At 46.6% G+C, this 26,145-nt stretch overlaps 1 protein-coding gene and 1 long non-coding RNA gene across 4 annotated transcripts; one reads left to right on the top strand and one right to left on the bottom strand.

The window, feature by feature from the left end:
- The first annotated feature begins 624 nt into the window (after positions 1 to 624).
- On the top strand, positions 625 to 16,642 carry LOC135245780 (protein kinase C theta type-like). 3 transcript variants are annotated; one of them, XM_064319050.1, is made up of 18 exons: positions 625 to 787; positions 5,026 to 5,187; positions 5,855 to 6,054; positions 6,370 to 6,430; positions 6,966 to 7,140; positions 7,907 to 7,938; positions 8,063 to 8,148; positions 9,801 to 9,930; positions 10,231 to 10,340; positions 10,748 to 10,877; positions 11,326 to 11,483; positions 12,208 to 12,381; positions 12,760 to 12,851; positions 13,292 to 13,354; positions 13,481 to 13,619; positions 13,887 to 14,075; positions 15,378 to 15,506; positions 15,709 to 16,642. In XM_064319050.1, the coding sequence occupies exons 2-18, from the start codon at positions 5,070 to 5,072 to the stop codon at positions 15,865 to 15,867; spliced, it is 2,145 nt and encodes a 714-aa protein (XP_064175120.1). In that variant the 5' UTR covers positions 625 to 787; positions 5,026 to 5,069; the 3' UTR covers positions 15,868 to 16,642. The 3 variants fall into 3 exon arrangements, with proteins under 3 accessions (XP_064175120.1, XP_064175121.1, XP_064175119.1); XM_064319051.1 differs by lacking the exon at positions 625 to 787 and adding an exon at positions 3,795 to 3,913; XM_064319049.1 differs by lacking the exon at positions 625 to 787 and adding an exon at positions 3,840 to 3,961.
- On the bottom strand, positions 2,266 to 23,358 carry LOC135245781 (uncharacterized). The gene is made up of 4 exons (XR_010327401.1): positions 23,281 to 23,358; positions 22,855 to 22,971; positions 13,876 to 14,110; positions 2,266 to 2,359 (listed from the first exon to the last, which is right to left on the bottom strand). It is a non-coding gene; the product is annotated as an uncharacterized LOC135245781 (long non-coding RNA).
- Positions 23,359 to 26,145: the final 2,787 nt, after the last annotated feature.

Raw genomic sequence — 26,145 nt, 5'->3', positions numbered from 1 at the left:
CATTAACAATTATTATTATCTTGTGTGATTACAAATTTAATGACACACGTATATTTATACATTTACCCACCAGAACGTAGCTATTGTACCTTCTATGCATTGCATTATGATGCAATTCACAAAAAAATACTTTACACAAAAATCGCCACTTCCGCATTACAAAAATAAACTTGTGAAATGTGCATTAGGTCAGACAATTCTGGAATCTGACAGAGATATTTTCCCCTCGTGGGCGTTAATATGGCTCCCTCAAGGGAAGAAAACACGCGGGTGTTGAGTCGATGTTTTCCAATGGAAACACAGTGAAATCTATTTTTAACTATTAAACTGAATTAGAAGACAACCTCCCACAGTTGTACCCGCCTTTAAATTTTAATTTAGGAGGCTACACGAAGAAAAGAACACCACACATCGATGACATGCTGAACGTGTGTCATTTATTTCGTTCGTAAATGGCATTAAAATGTCGACACGTGTGGCCTTATATATTCCGTTGTTTATGTTTACTCAAAATACTGTAACTGAGGTGTAAGGAATCCTGCAATCTGATGCCGCCTGAATGATGTCGCCAATGAAAAAGGGCGAAGAGAGGCGTGGCCAACGCACTGAGGTTCCTCGGCACGCGCGGCTGTGTAGCAGCAGCAGTACAACTTCGAGATAACAGGACTCTGGAGTGTAGCACTGACACATTGCCATGGTGTTCAGCTGGAGCCTCACTATAGTTTTGTTGCCCGCACTTTTTTAACCAGATGGCCTGTTAGTTTTGAAACTGACCTCAAGGTTCAAGGTAAGACTATGTATGTAAATGTGCAGAATGATATTAAGTAATATGATGATGATAACTGCTGAGGCTTTGTGTATGCGTTATTTATTCATTTGTAACTTGTTGCATTGACTATTAATCATACTGCTGTACTTGGTGTTTATTACTTTTGAGAAAAAAGGTCGTTCTTATTTTTCAAACCAATTATGTGAATGTTCTCTGACTCACATGAGTTTCTTGCTTGTTTTTTTACTTTTTATTTAAACAGAAGAATAAATGATCAGAAATGTCAGTGTTTGCGATTAATTTAGACATTCAATCCACAGCAAGGAACAGTGAAGCATTTTCCATTTCGGAAATGGGAACATTCTCCTTTTGAGTCAAGTGTTGACATGTCCAGGAATGAACCAAATCTGCACTTAGAAATAGAACAGCTACTCTAGTGATCCTTGAAGCGAGGGCCAGCTTTAATGCACCGTAACGCTTATGCATAAATGCGTGGAGATCGTTCTATTTTATACGGTGGACTCCTTATCCCTCCAGTAACTGCGCGATGCGACGCAATTTAAACCTGGATTTCCTGCTGAAAATCGCGCTTTCTGGCTGCTCTTGCGCTGTGTTGTAGTAGGCTAATTTAAATATGTGGAGTAGGCTATAGGCTTCTTGGGGGGGGGACAGCACTAGAAAAATATGTCTTTGTGAGCAATGTGCTCATAGATAAATTTGTCATAGCATAGAAATATCGTAATTAGTGTAAACAGAAGGTTTGATCGCACAAATCTCTGGGCACTCTGAGTTCAATACTTAAAATGCCTGGGAAGTGTAATCCAGATTCCGAACCCTGCGGCCTAATATTTTAGGCTTTCCTTCCTTTGAAGTAAGAATTGCACGGAGTTCCACCGAACACAGAATCCTTTGTCTGGGAGGCCTGCTGAAAGATGTTAATTTTCACATATGCGAATGAGGTTGGCGATTAAAGGCTTTATTTGATCGTGAATGATTACTATCACCGTTTGCACACTTCACACAATCTAACCCGGGGACCTTTCAGACAGGTTAGATGGAACACAGAAAAGTACAAATGTACTGACAACTAATTCAAAGAAAGAAAAAAATTCTAAAAAGAGTGAATTAATTGCACAGCTGCCGGTTTTACATTACTTTTCACAATACACCTGTTGAGCCACTTTATTCATATTAATAAAATGAGCGACAAGAATTTACTGTAAGTTACTGTAAACCCCCTCCCCTTGAAATCATGAGGTGAAAGATGCTATATAAATGCAATCCATTATTATTATTATTATTATGGTACTGTTACGTTATTCAGCTGGACATGGGTTCTTTCTCAGCTGCCGAATGTAAGTTTAATTGTGTGTAACACTCCTATCACCCCTAAAAAAAGCCCAGAAACACAAAGTAAGAGAGGCCCCATGATTAAATCCCTCTAATTCCATATGCTTTCTCTCTTTGTAAATGAAAGGCTCATTCCGGAAGATTCCGGTAAGGGCTGTGGCTCACCGGAGAGGAACACAGGGGACTGGGGCTGGTGTTGTGGGGGATTACGATGAGCTGGGGCTCTCCACGGGGGGTCACCTGCCATGCCAGGCGGGACAACAAACAAAAAATGAAATCGGTTATTAATGCAAGTGGGGGTTTTTTTTTTTTGGGGGGGGGGGCGTTGTCTTTAAATATTCAGAAAGGTCAGTGCTGACGATGGTCAAAGGCCCCTGACCTTCTGTCAGGCCCCCGATGGACTTTGTGGAAAAGGATGAAAGGGTCCTTTCGCCTGTGTTCTCGAACCCGTCTTACACAGAGAGAACAACGCACACTGCTCGCTCAGGCAGGTCACTGCAGTGGCCACAGTCCACTACCATTGCATTACAGGCTCTTTAGTCGACGCTCTTATCCAGAGTGACTAAAACTAGGAGCACCAAAGTGGGAATTTTAATAGTCAAGACCTGCTGTGGAGCAGGATTGCCAGCATGCCCTTATCTAGAGCAAGCTGGACAGGTTGCACTTGGCATCGTATGGACCGATATCCGAGGATTTAAAGTAGCCCAGGTAAAACACAAAATACACCTGGTGATTAGCGTTAACACAAAACACACCTGGTCATTAGCCCTAAACACAGAACTCACCTGGTCATTAGCCCTAAACACAGAACTCACCTAGTCATTAGCATTAACACAAAACACACCTGGCCACTAGTCCTAAACACAAAACACACCTGGTCACTAGTCCTAAACACAAAACACACCTGGCCACTAGTCCTAAACACAAAACACACCTGGTCGTTAGCCTTTAGCACAGATGCACCTGGTCATTATTCTCAAACACAGAACTCACCTGGACATTAGCATCATCACAAAACACACCTGGTCACTAGTCCTAAACACAAAACACACCTGGGTCCTTATCCTTAAAACACACACACACACACCTGGTCATTAACATCAGCAAAAAATACACCTGGCGACTCATCTTAAACACGAAACACCCAGCTCTTCAAAGCAATTTCAGTTATTTTGTAGAAAATTGTCCAAACAGACTTAAGACAGTGCATACAAAACAGGTTAGATGAAAACCCACATAGATATTGAGGGAACGCAAAAGTGAAACAAAAAATTATTATTTTTTATAAACTGTATTTAAGGATGCTTTAATAAGCATGTTTTCACAAAGAATCTGAGCGAAGGGGGGATATTACAACTGGTTGCTTCCCATGGAAATATTATTTATCATTATTGAGACAAGCTCTGTCTAATTTCTTTTGTTTTGCATTATACATTTTATTTCCTTCATTGGGTACAGTTCATTTTAAAAAGTATTTATGTATTAGAAAGCCTATGTAATTTCAGTTTCATGTTAAGGACATTCAAGTGATACTACCTCTATTGCAGACTTTCGAAAGGTTTGCCAGTTTGGCTGTTTCTGTCGATGATCAGAGCTTGCTGGAAACGGGGCAAAGAAATATCCACCTGTGATATTTTTCAAAACCAAACCGACGCACAGGAAGTGTGGTTCACAAATTGTCATTCAACAGTGACAGGAAGCGTCGTGTTTACAGAAAAAAAAAGGCTCACTTGTGAAAAGCACAAGCGAGCATTTTGTTCGTATTGTTGAAAAAGTCCAGGGAGTGAACTGCTGGTAGGAAACATTCAGAATCTTATTTCACTTGGAATCAAATGAATCACAGTAAGGGATTTGGAAGAGCCATTTTGTGTGTGTGTGTGTGTGTGTGTGTGTGTGGGTGCGAGACTGTGCGTTAGTACTGCTTTAGGACGCGTACTGCTGTTGAGTTGTGCTGTTGCATTCCTATTTGTTTTGGGGGGGGGTTTTTCTGCAGCTATTTCTATGCTATGGAAATTTAGAGACGGTACTGTCACAGATGTCAGCGTCTACAGAGAGTTTGCCGGCAGTTTCGAACGAAGGTTTTCCTGAGAGGAAACGAACCAAAGACCAGCGAGGCGGTGGCGTACACAGGGGGTCCTGCTTACTGCGTGCGCGCGGTCGGAGGAGGTGCCCCGTTAATTTCTGATCCGCAGGTTAATGTTACCGGCCTATAATTAGCGTCCCGCGTTTCTGCTGACATGCAGGAATCCTGATGTGTTCGCCTTGCTTGTGCCTGTCCACGCGGGCAGATAGTAAACAGTACTAGACGGTATAGGTAGTAACGGTACTCTGACTACGGTAAGGTGCAACACTTCAAATAGTCGCCAGCGTTGAGCAGGAGCACACCATATGCTGAGAGACTGGAACATTAGTGTTAAGGCTGTGACGATGTCAGGGTGACTCCAAGCATGTGTGGCTGCTGATTTTCTTTCTGTGCACAGTGTGTGTGTGTGTGTGTGCGTGTGTGTGGCTGCTGATTGGCTGTTCCTCTGGCCGGTGCAGGGTGTGTGTGTTTGAATGTGTGTGTGTGAGTGTGTGAGTTTGAGTGTGTGGGGCTGCTGACTGGCTGTTCCTCTGGCCGGTGCAGGGTGTGTGTGTTTGAATGTGTGTGTGCGTTTGAGTGTGTGTGTGGCTGCTGACTGGCTGTTCCTCTCGCTGCAGGGTGAAGCTCAGCCTGAGCCCAAACAGTCAGCACTCCTGTGACCAGCCGAGTCTCGAACCCCTGCCTCTCCTCTTTTATTCGCTGTCCTCCCTGTATTCTCTCTCCCTCCCTTCCTCTTTTTCTCCTTCTCTCTCTCTCTCCCTCCACCTCTGTGACCAAGTCCTCTCTCTCTCTCTCTCCCTCCCTCCCTCCCTCTCTCTCTCAGGTGGTGTAGTTCCGGGGGACAGCAGGGACGCAGTGAGTTCCAGCATGTCGCCCTTCCTGAGAATCGGCTTCTCTAACTTCGTGCTGGACCCGGGCCTGGCGTACCAGGAGGAGGCGCTCAACCCGCTCTGCGCTGTGTACATGAAGGAGGCCGTGGAGACAGGTGTGTGTGTGTGTGTGCGCGCGCGTGCGTGCCTGCCTGTCTGCTTGCCTGAGTGAGTGAGTGAGTGAGTGAGTGAGTGTGTGTGTGTGTGCGCGTGCCTGCCAGTCTGCTTGCCTGTGTGTGTGCCTGCCTGTCTGCTTGCCTGAGTGAGTGAGTGAGTGAGTGTGTGTGCGTGTGCCTGCCTGTCTGCTTGCCTGTGTGTGTGCCTGCCTGTCTGCTTGCCTGAGTGAGTGAGTGAGTGAGTGTGCGTGCGTGTGCCTGCCTGTCTGCTTGCCTGTGTGTGTGCCTGCCTGTCTGCTTGCCTGAGTGAGTGAGTGAGTGAGTGTGTGTGTGTGCGTGCGTGTGCCTGCCTGTCTGCTTGCCTGTGTGTGTGCCTGCCTGTCTGCTTGCCTGAGTGAGTGAGTGAGTGAGTGTGTGTGCGTGTGCCTGCCTGTCTGCTTGCCTGTGTGTGTGCCTGCCTGTCTGCTTGCCTGAGTGAGTGAGTGATTGAGTGTGTGTGCCTGTCTGCTTGCCTGTGTGTGTGTGTGTGTGCGTGCCTGTCTGCTTGCCTGTGTGTGTGTGTGTGTGTGTAGTGTGAGCTTGTAGTGTGAGAGGACCTATAACCTTGCCCTTTAAATGCCACCCCCCGGGGGTCTGTTTTTTTTGTTGCCCCTCCTGTCCCGTGCAGAGAAAGGGCAGGTGTACAAACAGAAGAAGCCCACCATGTACCCCCCGTGGAGCGCCACGTTCGACGCCCACATCCACCGGGGCCGCGTGATGCACGTGGTGGTGAGCGACAAGGCCGCCGACCTCAAGACCGAGGCCACCGTGCAGCTGGACACCCTGGCCACCCGCTGCAAGAAGGAGAACGGCCGGCTGGAGATCTGGGTGAGGCCGCGGGGAGGGGAGGGGAGGGGAGGGGTGGGGAGGGGCGCGGGGGGGCCAAACCGGGGGGATGGGGTAGGGGGCTTAGCATGAGTTGGCTGGAACTACGGCACAGGACTTTTTACACTTTTAGCACACAAGGGCAGAAGTGTAGGGCAGTGATAGTGTGTGAGTGTCTGTGTGAATGTGTATGTGTGTGAACATGTGTGTGTGTGTGTGTGTGAGAGAGAGATGGTGTGTGTGTGTTTATCTGGCTGTGCGTGGTGGTGTGTGTGTGTGTGTGTGTGTGTGTAATAGCGTTTTCTGTGTCTGCCCCAGGTGGAGCTGAGGCCTCAGGGTCGCATGCTGATGGAGGCGCGGTACTTCCTGGAGAAGAGCGGTGAGTTAGACTGCATCACCTGGCACCTGTGCACACCTGGCTATAGTGCTGGGGGTTCCACACACACACACGCTCTTACACACACACACACACACACACACACACATACACACACACACACACACACACAGCCAGATAAACACACACACAAGCCCACGTGCATACACACAGACACTCACGCATACATACGCACACACACACACACACACATGCACGTGCACACACACACACACACGTGTTTCTCGGACTGGACTGTGTGAGTGCAGCTGTCAGTGTGGGGGATAATGAATATTATTTGGGTGCAGCCGCTGCCCCCCCAAACAGAAGGGGCCAGGGAGAAACCAGGGTGGAATGTCTGACAGCTGAGACTCAATGTTGTTTCTTATTGCTACCATTTGTCAATATATTTCACTGCCAGTTGGAGAGAGTGAGAGAGAGAGAGAGAGAGACTGTGGGTGTGCATAGCCACCAAAGAAGCCATTTGATTGGTTTGCGTACGCTAGCAGACTCACTCGTGTGCCGTTCCTTTGCTCAGATGCTTCGGGGCACAGCGACGGAGAGGGGGACGGGGAGAGGGAGGGGCTCTTCGCCCTGCACCACCGGAGGGGGGCCATTAAGCAAGCCAAGGTCCACGTGGTGAAGTGCCACGAGTTCACTGCCACCTTCTTCCCCCAGCCCACCTTCTGCTCCGTCTGCAAGGAGTTCGTCTGGTGCGCCTCCACGCCCAACTACACCCTCACACACACCTCCACGCCCAACTACACCCTCACACACACCTGTACGCCAAACTACACCCTCACACACACCTCTAAGGCCAACTACACCCTCACACGCGTTGTTACACCATCAAACGCTCCTCTACACCCGACTACACCATCACACGCATTGCTACACCATCAAATATGCCTCTACACCCGACTACACCATCACACACCTCTACACCATTAAATACGCTTCTAAGCCCAATTACCATCACACAGCGATGGCTCACACGTCCGCAGCGGGACATCAGGTCGCAGGAATTTGGGAACGTGGCGTGAGACGGGCAGCCCACTTAGCCCCTCGAAGCTCAACGGAAATTCGTTTCTCTTGAGCAGAACGGCAGGGCATAGGCGAAAATTAGCTTAACCTTCACACGGAGATCTGAAAGGATTTTTCCACCCTGAGGGAGTTTGTCAACGCGTGCTGAAGACCAGACCTGTCTCAGTGCTGGACTCTCTCCCTAGACTGTGGGCGTAAGGGTCTGGATGGGCTGACTGGCCTGTTCATTATGAAACACGCTAATGTCCTCACATTCATTCCTCACAAGAGTAAGTCCTCGCAACGGCAGTTACACAATGACATTACATGTCCAATCACTGAATGCTGTCGTGTGTTCTGTACTTTAAAGGGGTTTCATAAGTTTCTCTGCTTAAACACACGCTTTGTGCTAATGCTGCTTTTCCCCCTGTTTCCCCCCCCCCCCTCCTCCTTTAGGGGCCTGAATAAACAAGGGTACCAATGCAGACGTGAGTGCGTTCCGAACCCCCCCCCCCCCCCCCCCACCCCCACGCCTCAGGGCTTAATCCAGTACATTTAAAGCAGCACGCATCGGACTGCACGTGACCTCCCTTGTTCATTTGGTTTCCACAGAGTGCAACGCTGCCATCCACAAGAAGTGCATAGACAAAGTGATCGCCAAGTGCACGGGCTCGGCCGTCAACAGCAAGGAGACCATGGTAAGGAAGGGGGGACGCATTCTTTTCCCCAGCCAGATACACATCTCCAAAATCCGAGCGACCTTGAGAACATCGCAAACTTACGACACGGCTTACTGAAGCCAAAAACATAATAATTCTAGTCTGATGTGTCCATGTGCGAAGGGGTGCGATGGATGTTCTTTCCTTGGGCACGCCTGTGCGTGAATATTCACAAGCTGCGATAGAGCAGCAGAAACTCCTGCGACCAATCAGAACCTTCTGTAGTTATGAAGGACAGAGGGGTCAAGGAACATAAGAGGTGACGGGGGGGCTGGGTGGATCGATGCAAGGGGAGGGGGGCTAACTGGGCTGCTGGGTTTTGTAGTTACGCAGCCTTCCGTTATCAGTTAAAACCGGTTGTTTAAAAGTCAACTGACCTGGTCCAACTGATTTTTTTGAGGTGAATCTATGCCGCTCTCCAGGACCAGCGTAGGCCACACGTGGCGTACGGAATCTGCAGTGTTAGCAAAGCCCGGCCCAACATGGCCGCTTTCCCACCAAGAACTGCACATTAATCAACAGGAAGTTCACTCCCATTTTACACACAAGCTGTCAGAAGCCCCCCCAGAGTTCTATTGCAGCTCATTTTAAAGTCATTTGTGTGCGTGTGTTTTTAAAAAAAAAAGCTGTGCCTGAGATTGAGTCCATTGTTGTGCGACGAAAAGGTAGACAAAAAAAAAAAAAAAGTGTGACGTAAATCTTCTGGAGGCGTTTTCGGTTGACAGAGAAACTGCTGTGCTTCTCTCATAGGTTAGCCTGAAAGCTGTACGGCTGAATGTCACTGTGGTTTTCGGGGGTAGGAGCACATAATGCTGTTGTCTGTTACCAGAGACTTCCTGCTGAGTTTAGCTGACAGACACAGGGAAACGGGTCTTTACGTCGTGTTAAAGGGCTAGACTTTTTTTAGTTTTTTTTAAAGTCATTGTGCCACGGGGCCGACACACAAGTCCCACTGCGCTCTGGAGTGGCAGCTCACGTTCGTCACGGCCGTGCGGGCGGCTGCTTACACAGGGTGATAAACGGCATTATCATCACAAGACAGAAATGACTCAGACTTCCTGAAACTGCCGTTTTGTCTTCTGCGACGTCAGTGCCGTGATTGGCTGGCTGTCACTTTTCGTATTCCGGCCAATCGAGACGGGGGGGGGGGGGAAGGAGGAAAGAAGACTAGCTTGATGTTGTCACAAAGAGAAAAATTAAAAGGTGCCCCACCCCTGAGCTCCCTCTCCCCCCTCACCCAATCTCAATCACTCAGTGGTTTTGAACTTCATAAACACTGCACTCTCTGGATTGTATGTTTCGCATCACTACAGATCTATAATAGTACATCACTGTGTGTGTACCAAGGTGGTGGTAATCATTTGGTTCTGATTTGTGAAACCGGGTTCCAGAGGGGGGTGGGGGGGGTAGTTGCGGTTGCTGTGGTAGGGTTGCTAGCTTTAGGCCTTGGTCACCATCAGTGTGTGTGATGTGGGGGGGGGTGTCTTTCAGAACACACTGAACTTTGTCATGCTTTTATTGTAAAGCTGAATTTTGTTTGTTGGAGGAAATGACTGATAGATTAGGTTGATTCACTGAAATGACATGAGAGCTGGACGGCCTTGTTCTCTTCCATCCCCACCCATTCCCAGATACACAAGGAACGCTTCAAGATCGACATGCCGCACCGCTTCAAAGTGTACAACTACAAGAGCCCCACCTTCTGTGAGCACTGTGGCACGCTGCTGTGGGGGCTGGCCAGACAGGGGCTCAAGTGTGAGGGTGAGCCTGCTAGCTACGTAGCGCCGCTATCCCATCCCTTAGTCTGATCCCGTTTAAAACACCAATTACAGCCAACTGTGGTACTGTGTACCAGATTATGGTACCGATTATGATTTCAGATTTAAGGTTTCATTCCATGTATTGCAACCACTGAGAGATCATTCTGAATATCCACTGTAGTATAAATCAGATCTGTTTCATATGGTATTTCCCATACCCTCACAGGATGGTAACGCGATTAGACATGTCAGCAGGAGGCTGTGAGATTGAAGGGCCTTGTGTTGTTTGCTCTTCTTGCAGAGTGCAGCATGAACGTCCATCACAAGTGTCAGAAGAAAGTAGCCAACCTGTGTGGAGTCAACCAGAAGCTGATGGCAGAGGCGCTGGCTATGATCGAGAGCACACAGCAGGTCAGCTTACGATCGTGATTGAGAGAAGGTCAGGTTACGGTCATGACAGAGAGCGCACAGCAGGTCAGATAGCAGTTATGACAGAGAGCGCACAGCAGGTCAGATGGCAGTTATGACAGAGCGCACAGCAGGTCAGATAGCAGTTATGACAGAGAGCGCGCACACGGTTTGGGTTAGGTCACGATTACAGCACAGCTGGTTAGAGTTGCAGTCTTGATACGTTTTGCACGATCGATTTTGTGCGTGGCTTTGGATAAAAGCGTCTGCCAAATAAACGTGATGCAGTCTAAAGCCCCAGCTTTACCGTCAGTCATCGTGCGCACGTGTCAGTGGGAGAAGGTCGTGACCTGAGCCGCCACTCCCAGCTCTCGACCCCAAAAATGACTCTTCCCCATTTTACTCTCCAGGCTCGAAGCTCTCGAGACTGTGACATCATCACGCGGGAGGGCCCGGTGGGCGTCGGCCAGCCCGGAGTGGTCAGGGAGCCGTCGGGGTGCGCCCCGTCCCTCCCCTCAGCGGCCTCCATGGCGCGGAAAGGTACCAGAACCGCCAAATCCAGGGCTGGGGTTCCAGGACACCACAGCGGAACCAAATATACAATGTGCTAAAACCGGAGTTAGCTGCAGTTAGTCATCCAGGGAGATAGGGGGCACTGCTCTGCTCTCTGCCAAACGGACGGAGAATGCTGCAGTGACGTGATCGCTTGGCAAATACGGTGTACAAATTACAATTACAGCCTTAACCATTTCTGTGTAATGTTTTAGCATTCGAAATTGGGAGAGAAGTTTTAAAAACGGGCAAGAGCTAAGCCCGGAGTGCTTCAGCCAGTAAAAGCACTCTCTGTGAACTCTGAGAATTATGTAAACCCTGAAGTACGAAGCAATTAAAAATACAGAGTGATGAACGCAGCAAAGAGGGTGCACTCATCCAGCCAAATGGAAAGTCTGAGATTTGGGGAATTCTGTGGTCTCTCGTCCTCTCCCAGAGCTCCAGGGAATCTCGTGGGATTACCCGGGTGAAGGGGAGCCTCCCATGTCCCCCCCCCCAGAACCCACGTACGCCGTGCCCCGAAAAGAGCAGCACAAGTTCACCATCGACAACTTCACCCTGCACAAAATGCTGGGGAAAGGCAGCTTCGGCAAGGTGAGGCGGGGGTCAGTCCCGCCTGGGGTCAGGGGGTCAGGGGTCACACGCTATGGGAAGGTGGAGTCACGTCAACGCTAGTTTCAGAAAGATACAACTTCACCACTTCTGTTTTCACAAGAGTATAGCCTACCCAGGAATCAAACCTTTAACCTGCCAATTTTCTTCGTCCACCCACACACACTGGTGAGCCCTGACAATTTATCCTCGCCACACACTGATGCCTGATGCCTAGTGTGTTCTACAACAGAAGAGACATGCCAGGAACATGCCCTGTTTGTACCAAAGTAATGCAGGATCGACAGCGATCCAGTCCCAGACACACTACAGCAAAACATAGTTTGCACGTTCCCCTTTCTACTCTGAACACAGTTAGATTTACATGCAAGACAGTTTCTGAAAGGTTGCAACACCTAGATATTGGTTTACCCAATAAGTTACTTTGTGTTGCTATGTTGTATGTGTGTATAATATATGTATATTTGTTTACAGGTTGTAGAGTTGATTTTATTTTGTTATTACAGTTGTTCTTTGTAACTCTTGCTTTGGCAAGACAGTATGTGTCATGCCAAAAAAGCACCTTGAAATTTAGAGAGAGAAAGGGAGGGAGGGAGAGAGAGAGAGAGAGGGAGAAAGGGGGAAGAGAGAGAGAGAAAACGGGCCCTATGTATACTTGAGCACTGAGGCAGAGGTCCTGATTTGTTTGTGGTTTTTATGGGTGCAGGTGTTCCTGGCAGAACTCAAGAGCTCTGGCCAGTTCTTCGCAGTGAAAGCCCTGAAGAAGGACGTGGTTCTTATGGACGACGACGTGGAGTGCACCATGGTGGAGCGGAGAGTCCTGTCCCTCGCCTGGGAGCATCCTTTCCTCACACACCTGTACTGCACCTTCCAGACCAAGGTACTTTAATACCTCCACACACTTACTCACCTTCAGAAGTACTATCCTCACACCTGTCCACTGCCAAAGGTTTTTAATACCTCCATACACACCTGTACTGCACCTTCCAGACCAAGGTACTTTAATACCTCCACACATACACCTGTACTGCACCTTCCAGACCAAGGTTGTTTAATACCTCCATACACACCTGTACTGCACCTTCCAGACCAGGTAGTAACTCACACACCACACACACCTGTACTGCACCTGCCAGACCAAGGTACTTTAATACCTCCACACACCTGTACTGCACCTGCCAGACCAAGGTACTTTAATACCTCCACACACACACACACACCCGTAACTCCGTTTTCTGAAGCTGTTTGCCTTTTGCAGGAAAACCTCTTCTTTGTGATGGAGTACCTGAATGGGGGTGATCTGATGTTCCACATACAAAACTGCCACAAGTTTGACACCCAAAGATCAACGTAAGAGCAACACCCATCGATCGCCCCAACACACAGAGGCTTAACAAGGGCTGCAGTCATTTCCATTTCAGTTCAAGAAAGGAACTGAAATTTGTTCCAGAAATTTAAGGAAGTCCATATTCTCCTATGAGGTTTTCACTTAAATAATTGAATATCAGTTCATTTCCTTAATTACAAAGATAAAGCCAAAAGCAGCATTGCTGGAATGGCTGCCACGGTAAAAATTTTCTAATGATTTTTGTTACTGGGGAAAATTCAATTCAACTTGTAGTTCTTCAGGCACTGTTCTCTGTTCTCTTGAGACACTGTTTATTTCACAAAGATTAAAATGCCTTTATTAATAAGGTGTATCTACTCAAAAACAATATTTTGGCTACAAACCTACGTCAGGGCAGCGTCATAGCACTGCTGTTTAATTCTATTAACCTTTGACCCCACAGGTTTTATGCTGCTGAAATCATTTGTGGCCTACAGTTTCTCCATTCTAAAGGCATCATATACAGGCAAGTTCACACAGTTTACCACTCGGCTGGCGTAGGTAATGAACACGGTGATGTGCTTTTTTTTAAATTATTTGCGGGACGCTGTTGCTTCAATGGCATCACTGTCCCCATGTTTAATGACCCTAGGGACCTGAAGCTCGACAACATCCTGCTGGACATCGACGGACACATAAAGATCGCGGACTTCGGGATGTGCAAGGAGAACATGACGGGAGACGTGAAGACATCCACCTTCTGCGGGACTCCAGACTACATCGCTCCTGAGGTTCCACACTTACATTTAAGATATATATATACACACGGAATATAACACTATTTTCTAATACATGTAACAGTGACATAGAAAATTATAATACACATTTAACTAAACTGGGTGTGTGGTGAAGAAAGAAAGGACTGCTCCAAGCCTATAAAATGAGTTTGTGTTGTGGCATGAGGAGGAAATGACATCATAATGTACCGTGTATGCGCGGGGGGGGGATGGGGGTAATGACATAATAATGGAGAGATGGGGAAAATACCTCTGTTGCAGATCCTGCTGGGACAGAAGTATGGGACCTCGGTGGACTGGTGGTCCTTCGGGGTGCTGCTGTACGAGATGCTGATTGGTCAGTCTCCCTTCCACGGGCACGACGAGGAGGAGCTCTTCCAGTCCATCCGTACGGACGACCCCTTCTACCCGCGCTGGCTGCCCAAGGACTCCCGCGATATCCTCATCAAGGTGCGCGCGTTCCCCCACACCGCGTCACCAGCGCGCTGGAGACAAAACAGATTTCATTAGGTCTTTACAGGCATTCAGCAGACGCCCTTATCCAGAGCGACTTACGCAACATTTAACATAGCATTTACATTGCATCCACTTATACAGCTGGAGATATACTGAAGCAGTGCAGGTTTTAAGCACCTTGCTCAAGGGTACAACGGCAGTGTCCTACTGGGGAACTTTAGGTTATAGGACCAGCACCTTACCCATTATGCTACACTGGTGCCCTACAGATTTCACTCAGTCTAGTGCAAGGGAGGGCTGCTCCACTCTTCAGAGGGCCAAGTGTGCAAGCAGAATTTTCATTTAAACAGACAGTTTCATAGAGGGACACATAAACAGTTATCAGCTGAGCAGTGCATCATATAATAATAGGACTGGGCCAGTGTAATATTATGAACAGATGACATTACTCCCCGTAACATACCAAACTCTAAGGCCCTCTCTATCACAACTGCCACTGGACTGGAGAGCATTTAGGTCAGTTCTGCGTTAAGCAGAAGGGGGTCTCCTTTCTGGGTCATGTGACTGACTGAAGGCAGGTGTTCGGTAAGCCACTGTTCCATATAGTCACCCACATGTTATGATTATCTCAACATCAAGCCGCAGAGGTCGTTTCAGATACACAGTTTGAGAACATCTAACGTACAGCGTAGTTGTAGAAACTCTTCACCCGCTCATACACACTTGCAATGCAGTAAGCCAGTGCAAAAAGTTTTTCCCCCAGAGTTGCAGATTAAGTAACAAAAAAAAATCTTCACTTCACAATTTACCCGCCACCCCCCACCCCCACCCCCACCCCTCCAGGGGTAAATATGTTTTTAAGACTGCCATGCGTTACCATAGCACTACACACCCACGTGATTCCATGGCTCACGCTGTTGCCTGCCTGGTTCTTCTGTAATATGACTCTGCATGTTAAAGACCTCGCAGGTGAAGCTATGCACTCACGGCTGGTACAGTATGTTTACAAGCCAGTTGTTGGGTCGCAACCTGTTGCTTTGCGATGGGGAGTTTAACCGTACAGGACCACACAGTGTACAATGCTGGTCTCTCACTGGCATTGTCTGCCGCTGTCACTCTATTTCCCATCTGCAACCCTTTTCATTCTGTGTGTTAAGTAAATTCATGGCTGAGACTAGAGAGCGACAGTTGGGTGCTGCTCAGCTGTGACATCATAATGCCATGACTGGTCCCGAGTGGGTTGCGAGTGACCCAGCTCTGATAAAACGCTGTGATTGGCTTTTGGCTCGGCTGCAGCTCTTCGTTCGAGAGCCGGAGAGGAGGCTCGGGGTGAAAGGGAACGTCCGGCAGCACTTGTTCTTCAGGGAAGTGGATTGGACCGCCCTGGAGAACCGACAGGTGGAGCCGCCCTTCCGACCCACAGTGGTGAGCACTTCAATCCCGCTTTATTATGCCACCGATGGTCACCATAGTAACACAGAATTAATAAATCTCGCACAATGTTCTCTATCTGACAGTATATAGTGAACGCATACCGAGTCAGATGTTTGACTCATTAGACGTGAAGGACAATGCCTTTGTTGTCTTCCAGTGAATCTGAACCTCTGTTCACCTTGTCAATTTACAGTCGTCTCCGAGCGACTGCAGCAACTTCGACAAGGAGTTCATCAACGAGAAGCCCAGACTGTCCTGCGCGGACCGCACCCTGATCAACAGCGTTGACCAGACCATGTTCAACAACTTCTCCTTCGTCAACCCCAGAATGGACCGTAACAAGATCCCCTGAAGTGTCCTAGCGCGCCTAAGATGGCTCCTCTACAGCCCATTAGTCAGCCACTGTGTGACGAGTACTGGATGGATGATCACCATTGTTCATTGACTCTTAATTCATTCATTAATCGATGGGGGGCACAGGATCCCGATTGTAACTGCAGCAGAGAATTGACTGTCCAGAAATCGCCCGCTTCCACAGGAAGGAACTTTACGATCCAGGATTGAGTAGAGACCATCGAGAACCTCGAAAACGTCTCAGCATACGTAATCAACAGATGAGCCATTGAATGAAATCCGCTTCTAGTCGAATCCCGATTTTGGGGGGTGGTCTGTGACTGTCGGCAATACTGTACGAGAGGGATGCCAGCTCAACAAACTGAAAAAAATTCTCTTTTCGCCCTGAGATTAGCTTTGAATTAAACACTGGCATTTGCATCGTTATTCCACAGAAATGCCTTTTGTAAGTCAGTGAAGGAGAACCAGTTACATTCCAGGCGTTATACGGAGGGTTAAAATGAAGAACAGTGGGAGAGATGTAGCACATCATGTCCAGAATCCCCCCCCCCTCCCTAATCACCCCCCAAGCCCATTTTTTTGAGTCCCAAAATGTAACACGTGCATTAAAATAGATGTGAACGATGTTGTGTAACTGTTATGTTTTGTATGTCAACAAACCACGAAGAACAACCACGGAGATAGTATTTCCAGAAACCTCTAACCTGGAATGGATTGTAATTCGGTCAGCTTACCTGACTAACACTGAATTAAATAAATTGATGTAAATCTTTTCCTAATGTTTTTCTTTGCCTTGGGAGTTGCGCGACTGAAGCTGCAGCAAGAACTCTCGTATTTGGAATTTAAAAATGACACAGATAAGCAGCAGGAAGTGATGTCACGACACTGCTTCCTGCAGCATTCTCGAGCACAGGGTAAACCCAGGCAACAGTATCTAATGTAGTTTCCACGACAACTCGGCAATGTCAGAAACACATTACACATTATTCGGGATAGATGTAGCCTAAAATCCATGCTCCACCCCCCATCAGAGAGGCCTTCTGTTTGCATATATTGCTTATGTAAATATTTATCTGTGTTGGCTAACCTCTTTTCACATGCTAGAAAGTTACTTTTTCCAACTGAAAGGCTCCCTGTTTTGAAGTTTAAATAAAGTGAAGTGCAGAGTCACAATGCCTTTGTGAGTATAGTGACAGGCCATCAGCAGCAGGGTATTGGATATATTGTTGTGTGACAAATATTAGAAGAGAAGTTTTTGTTTTCTGGTGTCTTGCAGGGTTCCACCCCACTTTGGCATACTGAAATTACTATGTGCCAACTAGCAGCCCCCAATTCAGACATCCATTTTGTGTCTAAACGCAAATGCTGTCCCCGAAATGGCCTTGTTTGAGTCATCTTTAACTCTGAACAACCACTGTCTCCTTAGCCCTACCTTTTACACACAAATGCTGCATCAGCTTTCCACTGACAAAATGCCCCCCCCCCCCACATCCTCTGTCCCGTCCCCTATGTTCGCATAACCTCCCTTACCTTACACAACTAACCAATATTCCATTCCAAAAATGTCTCTGTGTCACACTTTGTGATGTCACCAAATGTAAGAAGTTGACTCTTCCTCTGTATTTACAGCCAGGTAAGCCGCCTGAAAATTGACTACATCTGTTGTTTTTTAACCATACTTAGCGCATGTGAGCAAAATGACATTCCCACCAGTCGCCACTAGAGGGCAGCTGTGTTACTGTCTAGTTCATCATTCTTCCTGCTGCAGATGTGTCTGAACACTGTGAACATCCTGTGCGCTGCACTTTGTCTCAGGGGGTGTATAACAAGCTGTTCAATGCAAACTCTAAATTATCCTCCTCATGTATGTGATCTGATGTGTGTGATAAGCTCATGGTACATGCAGAATTAGTATCTAGTAGAAATGGCAGTGGAAACCATGCTGTGGTCATAACTGACAATCAAGTAATGACAAAGCCATTGTAAGAAAAAAAAATTCAAAAAATACTAAATTGGGCATTTTCTGTCTGAAACGTGGAGCGTTGGGTGTCTCGCCAATCATATCGACCAGTCTGTTCATAATGTTCACGAACAGCCTTTCATAACTTATGTCTTTTCATAAGTCACTAGTAGCTCCTTTGCGGCGTGTTGCCGGTGACATCACAAGCGGGTGGCAGCTTCCTGTGGCAAATGCCTTATCAAGAGGTTACAGGAAGGGAGTGGAAAAAAAAAAAAAAAAAAAAAACACACACATGCAGTCGACACCGAAGTGAACAAGCGCCTTTTCCCCAGACATGCTAAATAAATGCATTCAGTTGTATCCACAGCGCACAGGCCTCTGAAATGACTTTAAATTGCTTGTACATTACAGGTATTTGGCAGACGCTCTTGTCAAGAGCGACTTACAGCATTTATACAGCTGAGGCCATTCAGACCAGGCACCTTGCACAAGTGTACAACGGCAGTATTCTACCAGGGAATCAAACCTGCAACCTTCAGGTTAGACGACCAGCTTTTTTTTTTTTTTTTACCATTACAGTACACCACCACCCCTACTTCATTGGAAGCATTCATTAGTTAAAAAAAAAAAAAAAAAAACTAAAAGGCTGAAATTAAAACAAACACCATACTTTGTAGAAACAAAGGCATGTGCCAGATAGGAATCTCACAGCCATGAAATTGACCCCCTAAATCAGCAAGCCATTGGGGGACACACATTAAAGCCCTGAATGCACAGCAGGCTAATCCACGCCCTGAGCTGAGCAATGTCCTCGCAGCCCTGATTGTCAGTGAGGAAGCGTTCTTCGCCTCATAGCGAGATGGACAGAGTGGCGTGGCGTGGCTTTAATCGTCCGTGAGAGCCCGTGTCTTAATATCCCCTGAGCCTCTGCGTTAAAAAGCCAGGCAGCTGGATTTAGCGCTCAACCTTGGCGGTTATTTTAAACGCCCAACCGCCTCTGCGGAGGACTGTCTGTCCTCATAGCGCTCGTTAATGTGGCCGCGTGATTAGAGGCTGGTAAACTGGCTTTGCCCGGAGACAAAAGGACACAGCGAACCGCAGTGAAATGGATCTCAAACAAGCAGCTAAAATTAAACATGGAGCTCTTTACACATTTTTATTTATTTATTTGTTTTCCTGACAAATTGAATCTTTTGGAAGCTTTTAATAACTGGCAAAGGACTCAAGCTTTTTAATCTACCATGTCACCCCAAAGTTCTTCAAAAAAATTCACCTTTTGATTACTGATATCTAACATGTAGATGTGGACCAAATTACCACTAGAGGGAGCTCTTCACCTATAAATTCATTAAAAGCCAACGGGAAGGCAACCTGAAAACGACTCAACAAGCAATTTAGTGATACAATATTTGAACTGGTTGACTGCTTACATTGCATTCGTGCCCCACCAAAGGGGTATGAAAAGGATAGCAATTTTATCATTTGAAGATTTTTTTTTTCTGTTTTCTGACAATCCTTCCCCAGAGAAAAATACAAGTAACATTTTCTTTTTTTCAGAAAGCTTAATCTCCAAGTTAGTTCAAACCACTTTAAAACCAGCAAAATGCATGAAAAAACAATGCCTAATAAATAATTAATTTTAACTCTTGAAACCCCACATAAAACCCAGAACTTTTAGCAAGAAACCCCCCCCCCCCCCCAAGTAAAAAAATGATCTTCTGCAGGTTATTAAGGTTAGTCATTGAGAACACAGCCCATTTTGGTTGAGTAACGCTGCATGCCATCCCAGACAGATTCTCAAAGCGGTATTGTGCCGGTGACAACTTAATTAGCCTGCGCCCAAAACACGCCAAGACTGGTTACCTGTAGGGCTGCTCTCTGGCATGGCTGTCCTTGCTGTTTAAAACCTGTCTCCTGCCTGACAGCTGTGGAGCAGGGTTGCCAGATGCGCAGTTTTGGACCAGAATTTCTGTTTTCAAATTGACTGCGCAGGTCCGGTTTGTGGTCCAAACCAGACAAAAAGAAATGTCCGGTCTGAGTAGGTGATTGAAAATTGAAATTTGGATGCTAGTTTGCAATGAATTTACACCTACAAGGTTACTCCCAAACCCCTTGCGTGATCTGTTCTGACAAGCCCCTCCCTCCTTCACAATCAGGCAATCAAGTGTTGTGGTTTTGACAAATTCTAAATCTGGCAACCCATACTTTGGAGCCACTCTGCAGCCATCAAACCCGAACGCCACAGGGCAGCACACCGATTGGCTCCATAGCGGAGGCGCGGATGACAGGCCTTGAACGTGTTCTACCAATGATGCGAGGGTGTGGGGAGACTCACGGCTCCATTCAGGAGTCACAAGGTCAAGGGCACGGGATAAACTGCCTGACTGGATTAGAGGGGTGTCATGGCTATCTATCCTCATCGCAAAAACGCCCCGATGCTTCGGGGGCACCAGGGGTTTTTGGACACGTTCAGCCGACGCCCTGCTAAGCTGCGGCATCCAGCGTGTGCCAGCACAGAGGTGAGAGGATAACAGGACGATGCAGATTAGAACCACACATTCACCTATCCACCCAGCTGCATTTATGTTTCTAAATTCAATGTTTTTTTTGTTTTGTTTTTTTAAATCAATAAAAAATAATGTTTTAATGCAAACTGATTCAGTCCACCAGTCTGAGAGTGAAAGTTTTTTTTCTTCTCGTTTTTCTGTGCAATTGCATAAGGGAGAGATTACGGGGAAGAGGAAGGGGAAGAAGGGAGGGGAGGAGGAGGGGGGCAGTGGAAGGGAAGGAGAGAGGAAGTGGGGGAGGGGGGGGAGCGTTAACGTGAGGCTTAATGGGATGTAAGCAGGCCAGGATTTACAGGTGCATGCTGGGAGAGGTTGGGGAGGCACTACAGGGCACTGTGGGACACAAATGCCATGCGAGACAATGTTAATGGGATTGGCAAGTCAGCTGCACAGCACAAGAACAGCTTAGAACACAAGAGCAGAGATCATGCAAAAGGAAGACAACTGTGACCTGCCCAAATCATTATATTTATACACCACAATCACCAAGCAAGCAAGTCCATGCAGTATCAAAGTTCAGGTGTACTAATTACATCTGACAGCTAGATCATGAAATAGCTGTAACTGAATTCCACTTTAGGCTGGACTGATGAGAAAATGTGTTTGCTTTCTGGTATACGTGATGCAGATGTCTTACCAAAAAAAAAAAAAAGCTTCACATTTGCATTCTGTAACCCAGGCACGGTTGGGGCCCTAAAAAAGACTGTATAGAGGCGCTTATGACAACAACTGGCTCAGCTCTCAGTACTGGATAGCACCCCACAGTGTCGTACAGGTGCACAGTGGCATCATTTATTTTTTCCTTACCCGTTGTATTTTACTACCATGCTCCTTCTGCACGTGCTCAGTGTGATCTCGCAAAGGTTTTGCAATGAGCTCCTGTCCTAAGAACACAATGTGAAAATGCAACCTGCACTATGAGAAGATTGACTGGATGTCAATGTTAGCAGAGAGCTGCCAGTTCTGTTGCTAGGGCTTCATCCACAATAGCCCTGGGTTTCACCCCATGTACATACCTTCTCTGGACACCAAGTACGAATAGGCTCACACTGACTGGGCTACATACTGTGAAAAACGGCAGCGGTAAAATCTGCATTTACGCATTCAAAAGTCTGGGTGAAAGAAGCAGAACTGCTGTTATTTGCAGGTTGCTGAACGAACGTCCTCTGTTATTAAGCAAAGCAAAAAAAAAAAAAAAAAAGGCTTGAGGGATTTATGAACGATCCAGGTCCTGAGTGCCATCTCATTAACTAAACTGCATGAGGCTCATTTAGACCGGCGACCGCGTCCTGTCAGGGATGTGATATAACGCTGTTCATACTCTTCCCGCCAAGCCCAACGCACACGCCCTGCATACTCAAGCCCAACGCACACGCCCTGCGTACTCAAGCCCAACGCACACGCCCTGCATACTCAAGCCCAACGCACACGCCCTGCGTACTCGTCCTTCAGGCCTCATGTCCTTTCGAGTTTTTATTTGTCCAGAACAGTGTCATCCTGCTCGCAGGAAATATTACCAGAGATTTTCATGAGAAACCCTAACTTTAGGTTTACTCACATTCCAGCTCTGCATTTATCCAATATCTTCCCGAGGACAAGAACAAAAACAGCATCGAAGCATTTTAATTTTCTGACATAACACAAGTGCCCAGGATGCCAAAAACATACTGCAGTGAAAATATTTTCTAAAAATATTAATTTCTACTGAATGTCCCTTGCAGCATTGGTTTCAGCACAGTAGAGTATATGGTCCCTGAAATTAAGACCAGGTACACTTGTCCACCACAGGGGTCAAAAATGAATTGCTGGGTCTTAAGAGGACATGTAATAAATATGTAACCTCATACACCATATGTAATAAACAGGCACCTGATAACATTAGACAGGGAAACATAAATGGTATATAAATATTTGCATCACCAAAGATGCTTCCCAGTGTCTGAGTTCATTCTAGAATCTCCAGAGAACTCTAGAAAAAAAGGGGGAGGTGGGGTTGTCCATTGTCTTAATTTTTCAGAGACCTTTGCACCAGTAACTGAGTTAAACGATTTGGCTATTAAATGTGTTTGGATGGGTCTTTTCCCTCAAATAATCAGTCTTTGAATATTATAAAATCGGTAGTCTTAAAAATGTGTTCAGACTTTAAAATGCCTATTGTGTTTTGCGTACATATTGTTCAAACCCCCAAGGGTCAATTGCCGTGTGCTTAGCTGGAGTTTACCTCTGGTTTAAACCACAGAACTGAGTTACAAATGAACAGCTAATCCTTATTCCACAGCTTGGAATTGGTGTTTCAGGTGTAATGCAGTTCTGTTGTCTTCGGGGTTAAACCTGAGGTTTTAACTCCAGGTCAAGCACACTGCAATTGCGGCCATTGTTTCCAAGGTCGATTTCAATTCAACATAATGTGTTTAAAATGACACAGAAATTATTTGGAGTTTTTGTGATTATTGCATACCTCATTCATCTCTCTCGATGAATGCGTTCAATTCGCCTTCATTTCTGGATGCGGCGGCTCCTGTTCTGTCTTGGCCGTAGTAGTAGCGCGTCCTTGCTGCGTACTCTGTGCGTGTAGCTAAATGAACATTAGAATCACATTAATGTTCTGCTCCTTCCCTCAAAACTTTGCACATTTTAAGGTGATATATACACGGGTAATGTAGCTGGGCACTTCGTTCAAACTCTTTGAAACTGATTGCGCGTTTCAGTCGCACCTGTGGGAAATGCTGACTTAGAACGCCAGATTAGTTTTTACAAAAACAAACAAATTTACGCACTAACGGCACCATGTTGATAAATGTATGCTAACAAAACACCACTTATTGCCACTGGCCTCTCAAAAACAAGATTTCCATGTCGTTTTTTTAACGAGCTTACAACTTACTCTTGCCTTTGAATATCCATTACGTGCTGCACATTGATTACCTGAAGCTACGTAGGTACGAACACCTGTGAGCTTGGATCTACTACTTCGTGAAAGGGGGGTGTAAGATACCTCTGACTGAGTGGTATTATTTTCTATTTGGGCAAATATTCTTTTGATTCACCCCTCCACCGATGAGATTGTTTAATTTCTTTTTTTTTAACTCTCACCTAAAAAAAACCGAATAAAATGAGTTTTATTTAAGTGAAAAAATGCATTTAGTCAGTTTTGCTGAGAAACTGAGTCGTCACCCCCACAGTCAAATAATGGGTACGACGCTACTGCACGTGCATGAGACAAACTGAAAATAATCTGTGAAAAAGAAAGTTTCTTTTATTTGGTGTGTCATGTCATGTGAATGTGCAGAGTGCGGCACACTTCAGAGGTCAGTGGCTACTTTATACTCAGAGAAGCAGCTGAATATAACATAAACCTCACTTGGGACACTGGGTTTCAATTAGGCTAAATCGGAAATAAAAACCAGTATGTAACTCAGCTTAATGCTAAAAAAGGTACCTGCAGAGTAGCACAAGGGGCTCACAGTCACACGTGCGTGCACGCACACACACACACGCACACACACACACAGCAGCCACCTGTATGTGTGTGTGTGAGCTCAGACCAAATCTGAATGCAGAGCTGCTAAGCTTCTCCTGCAGGTCACAGGTCTCAGGTCACAGGTCTCAGGTCACAGGTCACAGGTCACAGGTCATTGGGTCCAGTGGCAGTGTTCTGTGTTGGCTGTCCAGGCAGGAGACAGGCCCTCCCAGATGCTGATGCAGTGAATAGTGGAGCCTAATCTCTGCAGAGTGTGAGGAACCGCACGTCCACCACTCCACCCCACCCCTCCCTTTCTCCACCCTCTCTCTCTCTCTCTCTCTCTCTTTCCACCTCTTTTTCTTTCTTGCCCTCTCTTTCTGCCTCTCTGTCTGCCTCCCTCCCTCTCTCTTCTTACCTCTCTCGACAGTGAAACAAGACGCAGCGCATCAGAGAAATTGCAGTAATAAATCATACCCCTGAGAGGACGAAAGGGAGCCAAACAGTGGCCGAGGTGCTTTGAGCACGTCTGAGTAAAGCACCGTTCCAGACCCCTCCAGGCTGAATATGATTGGTCACTAAAATTACTAATTTAACACTGGACTTCAAGCTTCAAGTAGCTCACAGCTCGTTCAGCATCACTGTTCAGTACCTCCAGATCTACACCAGCTCTCATCATCGCCGGCAGCGCTGCAGAATAATGCTGTAGAAGGAACTAACCTTGTGACGTGAAGGTTGCAGGTTTTATTCCTTAGGTAGGACAATGCTGTTGTACTCTTAAGCAAGGTACTGAACCTGAATTGCTTGAATGTATATCCACCTGCATAAATGGATACTGTGTAAAAAAAAAAAAAATAATAAAAAGTAAAAACTGCATAAATCACTCTAGATAAGAGTGTCAGTTAAATGCCCATCATGCAATGTAATCTCTTTAATTTATTTCTTACAGGAGTATTAGGTTCTTTCTAAAGACAATGCCTGAGGGCAAAACATTTTCTATGTACAATTTAAAAAGAAATGCCTGACTTCATTTTTTGAAATAATGGAAATAATGGGGGTACCTCCTTAAAATCAGCATTCATTCTGTGACCAGTAGAATATATCCTGAGATAAACTGTACAGGTGCAGATGGACAGAGTGACCATTTTTAGTTCTCTCGCTCTCGCTCTCTCTCTCTCTCGCATGTCAGTCAGATTCCAGGGGGATGGTGTGATGGAGTGCAAAGGGGCCACTTCCTGCGGCTTTGTGTGTGTGGCTGGCATTGCAGCAGGCACGGAATCACACAGTAGATTTCCATCAGCATCAGCCCCAATGCCACAGCCCACTGCAGCTAGTCCCCCCCCCCCCCGTCAGGGCTGGAGTGGAACGTGAGGTCCTCCACATCGCCTGATGAATTATTCAACAGGTGGGCGAAGCCATATGGTCTTGCAGAGAAAGGAGAGAGGAGAGAAAGAGGAGAAGGGGGGGGAAAGAAGGGAGTGTACTTTGACTACATCTCCCAGGATACTTTGGCCACAATCAGCCACAGCCCCTCACAGTTAATTCAGGCATGTGCACGTGTGAAAATGAGAACATAAAAACACCTGCTTGTGTCCTAATCATTGAGTATACAACTTGTACACTCAGTAGTAGGAAAGTGTTTGAATTCAGACACAGCCTCTGACTCCTGAACATACACACTGCACATGTGTTCTGACAGTCTCATGCATGAACACAATTAAGTAAACAGTTATTATAGTAATAGCACTATAATAATACTATTATAATAAAGCCATAAAACAGCCAATGTGTTTGGATTGATTCGCAAAAACAAAATCTGTGTGCCGCAGCTCCTACTAAATTAAAGTATTTTAAGGGCCTTAGACAGAAAAGGGGTGCTCGCAGAAAGCCCGTGGGCACCATTGCCAGACGGGTGGGTGTGACTCAGTACTAGCCACGCCCATGGCTCCACCCCCTTCAGATGAGTCACGTGGTCACATGACTCCTGTGGGGGTGCCTGCCCAGGAAGGTGTACATGACAGCAGGCACATAGGCACACCATCGCTAGAGAGGAGGGTCAGTTCCACCTAATTCTGTGCCAACAACCTCCCAAACCACAGACACAGTTCGCTGAGTCACACTGTTTCCAGACGTTCCTTTGCAAACGGGCTAAGGCAGTCATTGTAAATGTGGAGTCATCCCAGTAGCGCATCTTGCTTCAATATCAGAGGGTCTACTGAGGTCTGGTTTGATTCGCTGGCAGACAAATAGAGATGTTTAATGCATGAGAAAACAAAAAAATGTTTCAGT

This window comes from Anguilla rostrata, chromosome 19 (assembly GCF_018555375.3).
Source record: "Anguilla rostrata isolate EN2019 chromosome 19, ASM1855537v3, whole genome shotgun sequence".
NCBI lineage: Eukaryota > Metazoa > Chordata > Actinopteri > Anguilliformes > Anguillidae > Anguilla > Anguilla rostrata.
Note: the sequence above shows the minus strand (reverse complement) of the source record. Positions and strands in the feature narration are given on the sequence as shown.

What these genes read in the sequence shown, in the direction of transcription:
- LOC135245780 (XM_064319049.1), top strand. An exon ending in TGATCGAGAGCACACAGCAG is followed by an intron (nt 10,341 to 10,747) that starts GTCAGCTTACGA and finishes TTTACTCTCCAG; the next exon opens with GCTCGAAGCTCTCGAGACTG. An exon ending in TTTGACACCCAAAGATCAAC is followed by an intron (nt 12,852 to 13,291) that starts GTAAGAGCAACA and finishes TTGACCCCACAG; the next exon opens with GTTTTATGCTGCTGAAATCA.